The 15,394-nt window shown below is 42.0% G+C and overlaps 1 protein-coding gene across 1 annotated transcript in view; it reads right to left on the minus strand.

The window, feature by feature from the left end:
• The window catches only part of RP1L1 (RP1 like 1), a 31,223-nt gene that overhangs the window by 11,398 nt on the left and 4,431 nt on the right, over positions 1 to 15,394 (minus strand). The window contains exon 2 of the mRNA XM_051615063.1: positions 2,295 to 2,460. Within this exon, the coding sequence (XP_051471023.1) occupies positions 2,295 to 2,460 (166 nt within the window). The remainder of the gene's footprint in view (positions 1 to 2,294; positions 2,461 to 15,394) is intronic.

Raw genomic sequence — 15,394 nt, forward strand, 5'->3', positions numbered from 1 at the left:
TTCCATTTTGAACACAGCATATTTGCTATCATACTGTCTTGCAAGATATGCATCTATCTTGTATCTAATACATGTTTGTTCAAAGTTCACTTTTATATATCTAGACAACCTTATGCTTCTGTAGACAACCAAGATCAATAACACATGAAATAGCTTCTATTTAACCATCCTTATACATTTGAACAGATACATTTGCTCAGTCCCTTAATTGAAGTGATAATTTTCCCAATTTGATGGACAAATCTTCGGCTGTTCCCTCTGCATCTGACTTTTATATCTCAGACAATGAGTAAGGGATACCTCTGTCTTTAAATTTCAACACGAGTGAATGTTTCCTGGCTCCTGGTACTGGCAATGGAGAGAAACAGGTGCACCTTCAGAGCACTGTTCATTTCACGCTAAAACCAGTTCCTAATATAGGGTGGAGGAATTGCCCTCTGAACACTGGAAGTTTCTCTTCATAGGCTTCTTAGGCTGACTTAATTACCTGCAACCTTAGGTAACTCATGATGAAGTGCCTAGAAATATCATCCTGAATAACCCCCACCCATCTTGTGGGGTGTGGACCTGTTGGAACGTGTCCAGAGGAGGGCAACAAAAATGGTCAGAGGGCTGGAGCACCTCTCTTATGAGGACAGGCTGAAGGAGTTGGGGTTGTTCAGCCTGAAGAAGAGAAGACTCTGGGGAAACCTTATAGTGACCTTCCAATACCTGAAATGGACCTATAAGAAGGCTGAGGAAGACCTGTTCGTGAGAGCATGTAATGATAGGACAAGGGGTAATGGTTTTAAGCTAGAGAGGGGTAGATTTAGGTTGGACATTAGGAAAAAGTTGTTTAATATGAGAGTGATAGATCACTGGAATGTGTTGCCTGGAGAGGTGGAGGAGGACCCATTCCTGGAGACATTCAAGGTTAGTCTTGATGGGGCTCTGAGCAATCTGTTCGAGTTAGAGATGATGCTGCTTATTGTAGGGGTTTGGACTGGATGACCTTTAGAGATCATCCCAAGACATTACCTGATTCTATGATTCTATAACATACTCATTCCTGCAGTGCTCCAGGCTTGGGGAAGTGTGGCTGGGAAGTGCCCAGCAGAAAAGGACTGCGACGGATTTGGTTGACAGCAGCTGAATATGAGCCAGCGTGTGCCCAGGTGGCCAAGAAGGCCAATGGCATCCTGACTTGTATCAGGAATAGTGTGGCCAGCGGGACCAGGGCAGGATTCACCCAGCTGTACTTGGCTCTGGTGAGGCTGCACCTTGAATCCTCAAGTCAGTTTTGGGCCCATCATGACAAGAAGGACATTGAGGGGCTGAAGCTTGTCCAAAGAAGGGCAAAGGAGCTGGTGAAGGGACTGGAGCACAAGTCTCACGAGGAGTGGCTGAGGGAACTAGGGGTGTTTGGCCTGGAGAAAAAGAGGCTGAGGGGAGACCTTCTCACTCTCTACAGCTGCCTGAAAGGAGGTTGGAGTGAGGGGGCAGTCTGTCTCTTCTTCCAAGGAAAAAGTGACAGGACAAAAAGAAATGGCCTCAAGTTGTGCCAGGGGAGGTTTAGACTAGATATTAGGAAGAATATCTTGACCAAAAGAGCAGTCAGGCCCTGGCCCAGGCTGCCCAGGGCAGTGGTGGAGTCCCCATCCCTGGAGCGATTTCAAAGCTGTGTAGATGTGACGCTGAGGGACATGGTTTAGTGGTGGCTTTGGTAGTGCTGGGGTAACAGTTGGGGTAACCTTGATGATCTTAAAGGTCTTTTCGAACCAAAATGATTCTACGATTCTAGTTTATGATTCCATAACCTTTCCACAAAAACATGCTTTGTACCCAAAAGACTGCACTGCAGCTTTAACCTGCAGGAGAAACTGAGTCTTCTGCTGACTAAATTAGGTCAACCTCTGATGCAGGCAAATGCAGAAGTGGAGGCATTACATGACAGACAGACAAGGGGATAGAAGATCTGTGGGAAATCTCATGAGTTTAGGGAGTCTTAGAGGCAGAGACAGGAAAGGAGGGAATTCTGGAAGGAAAAGGAGCTACAGAGATATGAAAGAGGAAGGGAAGTCAGCCAGACATGGGGAGCATATAAAAGAAAGACTGGAGGGTGTAGGGAGGAAATCCTAGAAGGAAACCAGGGGAAAAGAAGGGGAGGATGGAAAGGCCTGGGAGGCAGAAAGAGGGAAGTATATTTTGCACATGAAATTTGCACATTGCGGCAGTACAATAGGTGCCTGTAATCTCCAGGTTGTGGGACACAGGCCTGGAGACGACTGTGCAAAATGCCCCCGGGTTTTCCTTACCTTCATTGTTTTCATTGATATTGTTGCCATTGGAACGAGGGGTCAGGTCGGGCAGCTTCTCCACCGAGTGTTTCCTCAAATTTTCCATCGATACTGGTTTGAATGGCTCCCGGCCAACACACACCAGCACGCTGGGGCAGTGAAGCAGAGCCTGCATGCTGTCGATCTAGAAAGAGAAGAGCAAGTGCATCACCATGAGATGAGAGAGCAGAGCTGGTTTCTTCCAAGCCTGGAATCAACTGACAGTTGTCACCTAAAATAAAATAAACTTGGTTCTGGAGAAGCTTGAGGGCTACCACAGCCTGCTGGCAGGCTCTGGTGCAGTATTTTTCAATTGAAAGAGAAGGTCTGGTATGTTTTAATCAGATCATCCAAGATGGAAAGGGTTGGAAAGACTGCCTAAGGGAGAAGATATCTCATTTATTGCAAGGTTTTATATCTTGTGGGAAAAAATTAGGCCTATCAAAGTGGTAGTGAGGAAGAGGGTGGAACTGGAGGCTTTTCAGTTTCCCTTACATAGAATAATACTCTTTAATTCTTCTCATTCCTGTATGAGATGGCAGTTATTACCTGGTAAATGCTACATTCCAGATTGACCATTAGCTTTCTTCCTTCCTCTAGTTATGAAAGGAAAAGAACTGTGACTTCCCCTAATATTGCCTCAAATACTGTCTCAAGTATTACTTCAAGTATCGCCTCAATGAAATATTACCTAATGTACTGCCTCAGTGCTGGACAATGTGGGACATTGTCCCTCAGTGTGGGAAGTGTCTGAAGGACTCTCCGTTCCTCCATGAGAACCCAGGTTACACACTGGTTCTTCGTTTTCACCACATGACCTGATTCTGGATGACATACCAAGTTCTTCCTGTCAACTACAGCAAGTAGCAGGGAGCAGGGCTGGACATGGCAGAAAATAACTTTTAGCCAAATACAATGTTTACCTGGGATCTAAAGGAGCAAGAATTAGTCTTGTGATGAGCGCTGGCTAGACAAAGTCTGGAGTCCACTTCCATCTTGCTTTTGCAATCCTTTATTTGTAAGACAAGTTAAGCTCCCAGGTAAATCACTTGTTGGCTTCTAAAAGAATGAGAAGGTCTTAGAAGGGCCCAACATCCAGCAGCTTCATGCTGTGAGGGGGTTCCACAGTCTAGCTAGGATGTCACTCTCTCCTCAGCCTGTTACGTCAGGTGAATATCTCTAGAGCATATGGGAAGTCACCAATAAGAACTGAGTGTGCAATGGGCTACCAAGATGTTAGCTCACATCTGTGGTGGGCTGAGCACTATCTTGCCCATAAGATGCACCCTGACTTCACTGTGTCACCTAATCATCAACCCTTGAACTAGCAACCTGCCCATGCAGAGGAGTTGTAACTAGATGATCTTTAAGGTCCCTCCCAACCCATTGTATGATTCTGTTTTTTCTTACAGTAAAGCATATGTCATCAACTTTAGTGGGAATACACTAAAATCCCATTCTCTTCCCATTATTTTTGTATACTTTGTGCTGTAACAGCACTTGGAAACTGAGGCCTATTGAGTTGTGTAAAGGAACAAAACTTTGCATCTGTGTGAAGATTACCATGAAACAGAAACTGAAAATGAACCACAAATATCTGCCTATGTCTACTGCTTGTCATTTGCCAATAAATAATTGTTTCCAATGTATTTGTAAAGGAAATATCCTTCTAGCTCACTCAAAAAGTGTCTAGAAAGCCTGTAATTTAATAATTTATAAGATTTTTAGTAGGTTTTTGCCATCTGTATCATTTCCTTCTTTACCTTCCTGTTCTCTCATTCATTTTCATTCCTTAGTGAGATGTTTTTTCATGTCCTCATGCAAGCAGAAAAAAAGGTGAGGGTAAGAAAGAAGAAAGAGAAAAGAAGAGGAAGAGAAGAAAAATAGATGTGAAATCTCTTCCAACCCTAATGTAAAACACTCTTTTGTTAAACCCCCACTAATCTTAGGAGCTATTCCTATTTGTAAAGGACTTATATTCAGTGAAAGCTATTTTTTTGCCCTGACATTCCCTCACATGGTGCTGTGTCTGTATATAGATACTTCAAGCACACTCATCACTGCTGTGCTGTTTGTGCAAAAATAGATGGTGCCAGTGACACAGCTTCAGGACTCAATGGAGCTGAGCCAGCCAGGTTATTGAATTTATATATACAAACCAAATTCTTTCATATGAAATAGACTTGTGTTATGTGACTTAAAATAAAGGGTGTGTCATGTAATATTTCTGGTATCATCAGCTCTTCAGCAGCGTTTATACCTACAACACAGCTTTTCTTCTTCACACCTTGCAAGCTTAATACCTTTGAATTAATAATTGTAGAAATTCATCTAAATTTGGGAAATCAATACTTAGTAACAATTGCTAAAAACATTTTGGTAGTTGTAAATGTGACTGAATGTTTCCTAAAGGTTAAATACATAATTTTTGGCCAAGAAGGCCAACAGCATGCTGGCCTGCAACAACAATAACGAGGCCAGCAGGAGTAGGGAAGAGATTGTGCCCCTGTGCTCAGCACTGGTGAGACTGCACCTCAAGCACTGTGTGCAGTTCAGTTCTGGGCCTCTCACTACAAGTACATTGAGGTGCTGGGGCTAGTCCAGAGAAGGTCAATGAAACTGGTGAAGTGTCTGGAGCACAAGTCCTGTGAAGAGAGACTGAGGGAACTTAGTTTGGAGGAGGCTGGGAGGGGACCTTATTGCTCTCTACAACTCCCTGAAAGGAGGTTATAGGTAGGTGAGTGTTGGACTCTTCTCGCAAGTGAATGAAAATAGGACTAGGGAAAATGGCCTGAAGTTGTGCCAGGGGAGATTTAGACTAGGTATTAGGAGGGATTTCTTTACAAAATGATTAGCCAGGCACTGAAACAGGCTGCCCAGGGAGGTGGTGGAGTCACCATCTCTGGAGATATTCAAGAAATGTGCAGATGTTGCAATTCAGGACATTCTCTAGTGGGCATGGTAGTTTTTTTCTGGATTAACTGTTGGACTTAGTGATCTTAGAGGTCTTTCCAACTATGGCAATTTTGTGATTCTGTAATTTTTCTCACATGGATTTGGTTTAATGGAACATCCATTCTGCCAGGTCAGTGAAGTGCTATGGGGCTGGGATAATGATTCACCTGTTTGGTCAGCACAGAGCTTTCCCGCGTGGCTGCAGTACCTCTCCTCTCAGTATCACATTGCTGCCTGGCCTATGCAGAGGACACCACAACTTTTAAATACCTACAGGGATGGTGACTCCACCACTGCCCTGGGCAGTGCCAGGGCCTGACAACCCTTTAGGTGAAGAATTTTTGTAAACTACTTCTATAAAGAAGCATATTGTCATTATGTCCCTTAGATAAGTTGTGAAAAACAAGTAACAAGCATCCTTCTGTAAATACTGAAAACAAAAGACAGCAAGATAATATATAGATTTTGCTTCAGATTTTGGACATCTGTAAGTTAGATGTGTAGGGCTAAGTTAGTCAAGGCTGTATAGTCCCTGCAGAAAGGGCAATTTCTGTACCCTGCATTAGACTCCTACTATGAGACAAATCATGCTCTGGAGATGTCTCTTTCTCACTTGGTATAGATGCACCTTGGAATTATTAGGAGAGATGCAGACAACTGAGCTAAGTGAGATAAGTTCCAACCAACATAACCACTCAGTAGTCATCAGGAAGCACCATAACATTGAATATCAGTCTCTAGGTTCCCAGGCCTGTATTCCTTCTTGAAGGCCATATTAGTTCAATGAGCTGCTGCTGCTTGTTATTTTAGGAATACAATCATTATTAACTTTAGCTATATAATACCACATGTGCCATATTCCAAATGTAAATAATATCAGTAATAGAGCATGTTTGGTCAAACACTATAGATCTGGTCTGAAGCACGGAGTCTATCACTACAGAAGAAATTAATAATTTTAAAGGGCCCTTTAGATTCCTCACACTCAGTGAAAACTTGGGACTCCAGAGGCCCTTGTTATCTGACATTTATTCCCTAATTATTTATTTAAAAAATTCTACTTAAACAGAAGAAAAAACTTTTCTTATTGTAAAGGTGGCCAAGCACTGGACCAGGTTGTTCAAAGATGTTGTGGAGTCTCCATACTGAAAGATATTCCAAACCCAGCTGAACACCTGATTAACCTTGAACCTAGCTGGACACCTGAACAACCTACTCTAGTTGACTATGCTTTGAAAGGGTGGGCTGGATGAGATGATCTTCGGAGGCCTTTTCCAGCTTTAGTGATAATGTCATTCTGTGATTTATTGTAAAAGAGCCTGATACAGATATCAGCCTAAAGGAAAAGTGTGGTGGAACTCGAAGAGTAGAAGGTGGATGTTTTTGTCTGCCTTAGCAGTCACCGTCAGTGGAGAAAAAAAAATGCCAGTAGGGTACAATGTGTTTCATTCTAAAGCAGCAATAAAACTTCAGATATTTGATATTTTCTTTTAAGGTGAGGCAGTAAATCAGAAAATGCTCCAGTGAAATGGAGTGGTGGGTTATGGTTGCCCAGCACAGATTTTTTCAGAGATTGAAGTTTTCTGTGTTTGCTCAGAGGTGCCATTATCTCTTCTGAGCAGCAGCCCATAAGGAAATCCTTCTGGTAAACAGATTCCCCACTTCCCTCTGGCTGCAACAGCAAGATTCTTGAGCACTCGTGCCAGGATACCATATTACAAGAAAACAGTATTACATCCCAGTCCAATTTAACCACAAAAAACAAAGGCAACTGATTGAGGCTGCTTAAAGCCCGGAATAACCAGAAGGAGTTGTGATGGAGAAGGCAATGTCCTGCCATACTGTTTTTCCATTAAATCATCACACTTGGTTGTCAGTCATCTTTTACAATCTAGGCTTCTTGCACACTGATGGAGGACAATCACTATTTGGGGGGGAGAGGTTGTTTTACCCCAGGAAATTCACCTGATACAGGCAATAAATCCCCCATTGGATGTGCCCATCTCTTTCACTGACTAGAGAGAAAGCCAATTGTAGAATCACATAATGGTTTGGTTTGGAAGGGACCTTAAAGATCATCTAGTTCCAACCCCTCTTCATGGTCAGGGACACCTCCTACTAGGCCAGGTTGCTCAAAGCCCCATGCAACCTAGCACTGAATGTTGCCAAGGATAGGACATCTACTACTTCTCTGGGCAACCCGTTTCAGTGTCTCATCACTTTCACAGCTCAATGTAGTTCTCTAAGTGTAGATACCTAGAGCAATTTGAGATGTTCTTGGGTGTCAAACCATTCTATGATTCTATGATCTAATATGTGCATGAAGAAGGCACCCAGGATACAAGACTGTGCCCCACCAGACTACCATCTGAAAGCTGAGCAGGAAACATCTGGCATAGTCATATAGAGACAGTGAGAAAATTAAGTGTCTATTGCAAGCTGAATCCCAGCTAAATGGAAACTTCAAGAGTAGTTTAATCTATGGTAAGTGAACAGTCAAAAATAAAATGGAAGAAAATTAATGGCTTGTGGCAAAGATTTTTGATGGGTTAGGAAAGAGTTGCTTTGGATCACTCATGCCCCTTTCAAGCCCTCATTTGAGTTCTGTCAATGTAATTACCTGATCACAGGAACTCATGGGAAGAGCAATTCCTGAAAATTAAATAAGTTTCTCATTCTTACTGTAAGACTTGACCCAAATCCCACTGTAACCAAGGAAGAGAAACTTGTTGACATTTACAGTCTCTGGGTCAGGAACTAAGAGAATTATGGAGGCTGTGAGTGAAGTTCTGGACAAGAAAGCAGGAAACTTGTTGCCACTACTTGCCACCATTTGTATCAACCATCTTCTGGCCCACAAACTACTGTGGTATCTTAAATATCAGGGGCTACCTTGTGAAAAAATTTGCCATTTTTTGTTCCTTAAACCTATAGGCACAGACTCTTCCAAGAAACTATCAGTTATGCTCTTAAGTTTATTGAAGTCTTGGTACTTCTGACAACAAAATAGTGATTTTTCAAAGCAGTATAACTGTTGGTTATTTGCATACTTGATTATCTCACACTACAGGAAGTCACTGTCAAAATGGGATATATCATGTATGGCTCAGTTCAAAAAAGCTAAAAGTTCTTTCAAATAAAAGTGTTTCATAGACCTTATTTTAAGCCCCACTGAGGTGGCCACCATGTGCGAGGTGGAAAAAAATGGCCATCCTCTCTTCTGAGCTATGTCTCTTTTTCCATTTGGGTGTTATTCATTAGAGGATAGATTGTCTTAATGAATGTTACTGTATAGTAACTACCAAAAAGGGGCTGTGATCTTAGCAAGGACCTCTAGGTGCTACTGCAACACAGTTAATAATAAAATGTCATCAGTACCTAAAGAGAAGAAAGACAAACATAATATCTCTAAACTAAGGAATCTGTTGGTTGTTGTGGAGAACAGGTCATCCTCTGGCTGTTCCCAGAGGAGAAAGAACCTTCACAAACCTTGCTCACCTTAGAAGTCAAATACAGAGACCAGTTTCTCATGAAGGTCATATGTCCTTTTTCCTCTGCTGGCTACCAGCCAACCAAGGATATTTGGAAGAGTAAGAGAAAGACAGAACGGGAAAATAATTCAAGACATTGTTCAGGTCACAATTCCATAATCTAAACCACCTTCCAAAGAAGTGCAGAGATGCAACAGGAAAAACTGGTAACTGACATGTTCAAGGAAAGACTAACAAAAGGAGTTCATTGCCTATCATGCTGACTCATTGCCTTGTTTCCTTGTGCTCTTTCCTCTGTTCCCTTTTGTCTTTGATTTGGATTTACAGCTCTTTGGAGTGTGAACAGCCCTTTGGTTTTGTAGTTGTATTTCATTCTATCCAGAGGGATCCAGTACCTGAACTAGGGTGTCTCATTTTAACAATAATGACATTTGTAATTTATTTATGCAAATAACCCATTTGCCCTGCCCTCCCTCCAGACTTCACACTGGAGGAATTAGCTAGTGGTTCTTCTGGGGAGTGGTTTTTTCAAGCTATGCTAATCTGTTGGTCAGAAGGTGAGTCACGGGGTGTTGCCACTCCCTGCCCACATACATATTAACAAATTAGCTGAAGAAAATAAGGTGGAAGTTTATAGGATAGTGCATGACTTGGCCTCACTTTCTCTAACATAAACATGGGCAACATTCCCCCACACCCTACAACAGTGGAACACCCCTTTTTCCCATCTGCAGAGAGCCTGGTGGACGTGGCATGGGTGTGTATTTGATGAGCAGCCGGAGGGCTCTACCCCACACATCAAAAGGAACACAGAGCAAGAGCTAATATTGAACTTTAAGTAGGGAGCTATTGCACAGAAATCGATCTAATCCTCTGCAAACTGTAGCACACAAACTATTAGTCTAGAAGAGACTACACAGCATCCTTTCCTCTCCCACAGCACACCAAAATTCACATGGTCTCCTACACACCACATCAAACCTCAGGTCTTACAATACGCATGTAGGAAGCAGAACAGGTACCTGCTATAGCAGGTAATCCACTAAACATACATTACACACTGCTACCTTTATTTGGTACTTATATCGTGGGAACATGGGCCAGTCCATTGCTTCAGATGCTGAAATGCAGCAATCTAAGATGATTTGTCATACCAATACTTCTAAAAACATCAGCATCTTCGAGAGCTGCTCAGACATGAGCTGTCTAGTTTTCTGTTTTGACCACTGTGTAAAGCCGCATGAAAAATGATAGCTTTGGGAGTTGTGACCTGGAAATCAGGCCATGAAGTGTTCAAACAGCCAAGTAAAATATGTGAAAAGACAGAGGGATAAGGCACTGCACTGCTTTCTCAGTCAACCACAGGCAAAGATTTTGTTTAGCTATTGCAAGGATGGCAGCTTTTCCTACAGTACTCACAGATGCCTTTTCCCTGTGTTTGACACTTTGCAAATGCATAAGGAAAATGTCCTGAGTTTGGCCCTGGAAATAGTCCAGATGAACATCTTACAGCAGATCAGGAGAAATACTACAATCGGAAGTTCAGTGGCCATTGGAAATCATTTGGGCAGCAGCAGAAGAGAAACACTGCATGGAAAAAGGACAAGGAAGAGGAAAGACTGAAAAAAAGGCATTAAAAAAGGAGATTTTTTTTTGCTAAACAAGTGAAGAGGACAAAAGGGGAGGAAAACTTATTTGCAGGCTGCAAGGTCACATGAGGGCTGCCACAGTTATTTTGTCTCTGTGGAAGATGAGCTGGTTCCTAATGAAGACTCTGAGTGTCTTTCTGAAGACTTAGACTGAGTGCTGGATTGAGTTAAGGAGGTCCACAAATCATACTGAGTTTCTATTCAAGCTTTTTACGGCCTTTTTGATGGCTGAGGGAGGGGATTCTCCCCCTCTACTCCGCTCTGCTGAGACCTCACTTGCTGCACTGTGTCCAGCTCTGGGGTCCTCAGCACAGGAAAGATATGAACCTGTTGGAGATAGTCCAAAGGAAGCCACAAAGATGATTAGAGGGCTGGAGCACCTCTTCTAGGAAGACAGGCTGAGGAAGTTGGGGTTCTTCAGCCTGGAGAAGACAAGGCTCTAAGGAGAGCTTAGAGCACCTTCCAGTAGTTAAAGGGGGCCTATAAGAGAGATGGTGACAAACTTTAGCAAGGCCTTTAGTGATAGGACAAGGGGAAATGGTTTTAAACTGAAAGAGGGGAGATTTAGAGGCTTGACAGGAGGCTTGATGGGGCTCTGAGCAACCTGATCTAGTTAAAGAGTTCCCTGGTCACTGCAAAGGGGTTGGACTAAATGGCCTTTGAAGTTCCCTTCCAACCCAAACCATGACTCTTTACCTTGCACACCCACCCAGTTGGCTCAAAATGGGGTGTGAGACTTTTCTAGTTGTGAATCAGAAATCAGAGCCAGAGAAATGAAAAATTGCTCTTAAGGGTGCAAATTTCAACATGGAAGAGAAGAAGGCATTTCTTAGAAAGTTTTTGCAGTAGATATTATCTACCTTCTGACATGGTGCAATTCCTCATTGAAATCAGAGTCCCCCACCTGCTCTAGGCTCATTAAATCTTGTCCATCCAACATCAGCATTTAAAAATAATGAGTCAGACTAATGTCCACCCCACCCCAAGCACCTGCCCTTATCCTCTCTGTGGGCAGGATTAGTTCTGAAAAATGCTAAGCATCTGCTTTTTGTGACTAGCCTTGTGGTGACTGAGTCAGTGAAAAGGATATGGTTCATGAGTTTAGGCTTTTCCCCATTACCAGAAGTTCTCAAAACTTATTCTGTTTGCATAGGAAATATCTGCACCACGGATGAAAAGTTACTCCAACTGGAAGCTGTAGAGGAAAAGAGGGAAGCACAACATAGATATGCTCCAGCTAGGAGCTGGGACTGAGTATATGAACCTTACTGCTTCTAGATCAAGCTCACAGATCCATATGGCTTTGTTCCATGGTGTCACAACCAGGATTGGGCAACCCAGCCTGATTCAGATTGAACCCTCTTGCTTTCTAAACTCCTTCTCAGATGGAAATGTTCCCTCACACATGGTCTTACAAACTCAGATGTCTCTTAGCTTCAACATTTGTGAATTGTGCTTCATGGAGCACCACGGATCCAGCCAATGGAGTACAGAAGCTCAGGGCCTAGAGAAACCCATCTGTCTCAAAACCCTGGTTTAATTAAATAGTTTTCTTCTTATTGACTTCAGGGTTTCACCCTCAATTTGCAAAGTCTGTAGTACAATTGTGAAAGCTGGAAAGTTGTTCATTTCTATGCAGCAGAAGGAGCTCCCCTGATGTTAATTTATTTTAGAAAAGATGTGAGTAGAAGGAGAACCAGACCTGCTGAGAGTTGCAGCAGAATCATTTGAATTCTCTGCTCATGACCCAAAGGAAGAAGCAAATTGATGAAAATGCAAAACATGCTCTTTTCCTCTCCTAATATAGGTAAAAAATCAAAAATCTTAATTTAGAAAAACAGATTTCCCTACGAAAAAACCCTGCCTCTCCTGCAAAAATTCTTCGCAGAATCAATGATTTCTACTTAAATTACATAAAGGAAATTCACAGTTTTTCCAGGAGAGGGTGGAATTCTGCTGTTCTTTATGCTCTAGGTAAATGAATAAATGTTCACAAATATTATTGCATATACTCAATAAAATGATTGGAAATGTCTTTGTCCTGGATTAAATTCAAAAGAATTAGAAAGTAATTATACTTTGCTACATTACTCTTGAAAGAAGAAAATCTCCCCAGGCAAAGGGATTCATTTGCATTTGGTATATGTTAGATAAGAAAGCATTAGATTTGGTGTATGTTAGATAAGAAAGCATTAGATTTGGTGTATGTTAGATAAGAAAGTGGCTAGCACACAAGGTCCATTTCACTACATCTTGTAAGGCGCTGGGCCAAATGATTTCAGGGCACCTGAAAGGTTCATAAAACACACCTGGATATGAGTCTTCTTATGGATCAGGTTCATGGAAAGTTTTGCTGAGGTTTACAGATCGCTTGTGTAAATCTCGTTGGAGTCATTGTGGTTTTGGCATGGAATCAGAGAATATTGAACCTGAAACCTGGGGTTTGTTTTTAGACTATGAGTCACGCACATGGTGGGTGGAAAGTGGTACAGCTCACTTGACAACAACAGTCTGCAACAGATGAGGGGCTGAAATTGGTTGCAATTATTCATACCTGAACACAGCATGAAACCAAATGTCACACTGAATATGTCAACATGGAACCAGAAAAATTCACTCTCCCAAGGAGGGAAATTATCACCTTTCTTCTCTTATTGTTTATATACACACCACATTTTTAACCAGCTCATTTGCCTCCATGTACCTCATTTCTCTCTTCCAGTTCCATCAGGGTCTTGATGACACCTGTCATTAAGACAGATGAACTTGGTAAACAGCCCACACATGAGTGGCCTAGAGGATGCCTGCGGGCAGTCTACAGATGTCCTAGAAATGGCTACATGGCTGTGTAAATTGGAGCCAGGAAATATGTCAGACAGGCCTGTTTCCTGGCCTTGCACCCTAAGGTCGCTGTAAATGCAGTCATTATTACCAAGAATTATTTAGTAATGATAGTTAAGTCAATATGTTTGCTAGTAACAGCTAAAAATAAAAGTTCTGTCTTTACTGCTAGATGGAACAATTCTGGATTCATGGCACTTGAACAGAGTTACCTGCACTGTTATGTTGTAAGGATGGTCTTCAGTGCATTTAAAGCCTGGATCGATTGGAGCTTTCCCAAGCAATTCCTGGGAAGGTCTGGGAGTTAACATATGCAGGGGACCTTCCCTAAGAAGTACCTTGAATGTGGCCACCCAGTTTTAGAAAATGAGACCCTGTTTTGCAGTCTACATAGTATGAGTATGTGTCCTGACACTATTCTGTCTACTAGAAAAGTTGTAACAAATGACACTACTTCCGTCTGAGGAAGATCTTTGCCTACAGGTTACTGGATACTGAGAAAATATTCTGGGGAAAGAATCACTTGATATGTGCCTTTCTGTCTTTCTCTGAGACTGCTACAACTGATCACTGTCAAAGATGGCTTGATTTGACCCAGAATGGTTAGTCTTGCCACAGCATCTAGTGTGTCTCCTTTCAAACTCAACACAAACACAGAAGAAAAATGAGGGTACTCGCCCCAAGGAATTTCTAATAACTAATCCTTTACAATCTCCAGTTAGTGGTGCCTGAGGAAGCATTCCTTAACTTGTGATTTCTCCCCGGATTAACTTGCACAGTAATTCTCTGATTCCTCAAGGAAATTTGGTTGCATACAGTGCTCATTCTGCAATGTCCTCACTTGTAGAGTCTAAGGCAAAAGAGAGTCTGGCCGTCTGCTCTGCCTTTGTACATAACAGACTGGATTATATTCACCCATTAAATACAACAGCTTATGGTCAGCCTTGAGTGCTTCTAAGCAAAAGAACATCTAAGTCTTGGCCTGACTGCAACAAACAAAACTAGCCACATCCCTTGGAAAACTCTTCTGACGGTTGATAAATCCCATTTGAGAAGCTCATGGTAATTGCCACCAGTAGCCATAAACTATGCAGACTATTTGCCATAGCACAATGTGGTTTCAAAAGCCATACAGGAAGGAGTATTGGATTTTAAGGAAGAATTTGGGTTTGTTTCAATTTAAGACAGTAAGTAAAAGGAAGGTCTAGTCAGTGAAGAGTAATGGTAGAAATCAGGACAACTGTGACTAGACTCATAGTCATGTTGCTGGGTTCCTGTGACTTAAACAAGCCTTAATGACTGCTCAGCTGGTGGATCCGGGATAATTGCCATTTGTAAGGGAAATCCTCTGTTGCTGTGCAGTTGCTGTCACGTAATCCTACACATCATTTCTTAGAGTTTGTCTGTGAGGCCTTTCTATGATCTGTCTTCCACTTTGTGCCTACAGGCATCCTTCCCTCTCCAGTGACAAGTGATGGGGATCTGTGCATAGGTGCACTCCTTCTGTGGTTTAGACCATGAGGAAAGAAAAATCCACTGGATTGTATAAGAATTTTGCAGAACAGAGATGAAAGTGTGTCTGGTGGAGAAGATAACCTACAACTTTTAATCTACCTTTTTCTTATTGAGGTATCTGTTCTTAGTTGAACACCTGGTTCTTTTTTAGGGTAGAACTGATGTCCCTAGTAAAAACTAGGAAAGGTCTAATTTTCAACTGTCTCATTAGCCAAGTGATCTTCACATGTAGAGTCCTGTGTCTTATGTTTGCTAATATTTGAATATCTGTAGTACTTTAAAACTTGGAGGAAAACTTGGGCCTGGGTTAATTCCTCCTAATTTTAGATGTACAGTCTGAGTCAGTCTTCTCATCTTCTTCTGCAGACAGTAAAGAGAAGCCAACAGGAAACGTGACCCCTTCATCCTATGCCTAATAAACTGTGAGATTTAGATGAATTAATCCAGGTCGGTCTATTTTTTAGTGCACAAACTTGCACAAAGTTTCACTGGCAAGTTAATGACATGTCAATGTTCATCTAAATTAAAGATTTCTTTATTTGGGCATTATTTTCACTTAATCACCTGAAAAACAGTAACTAGACCTTGACCTGAAAAGAACTGTATGATTTACACTTTTTACTTGCTG

This window comes from Apus apus, chromosome 3 (genome assembly GCF_020740795.1).
Source record: "Apus apus isolate bApuApu2 chromosome 3, bApuApu2.pri.cur, whole genome shotgun sequence".
Lineage (NCBI taxonomy): Eukaryota > Metazoa > Chordata > Aves > Apodiformes > Apodidae > Apus > Apus apus.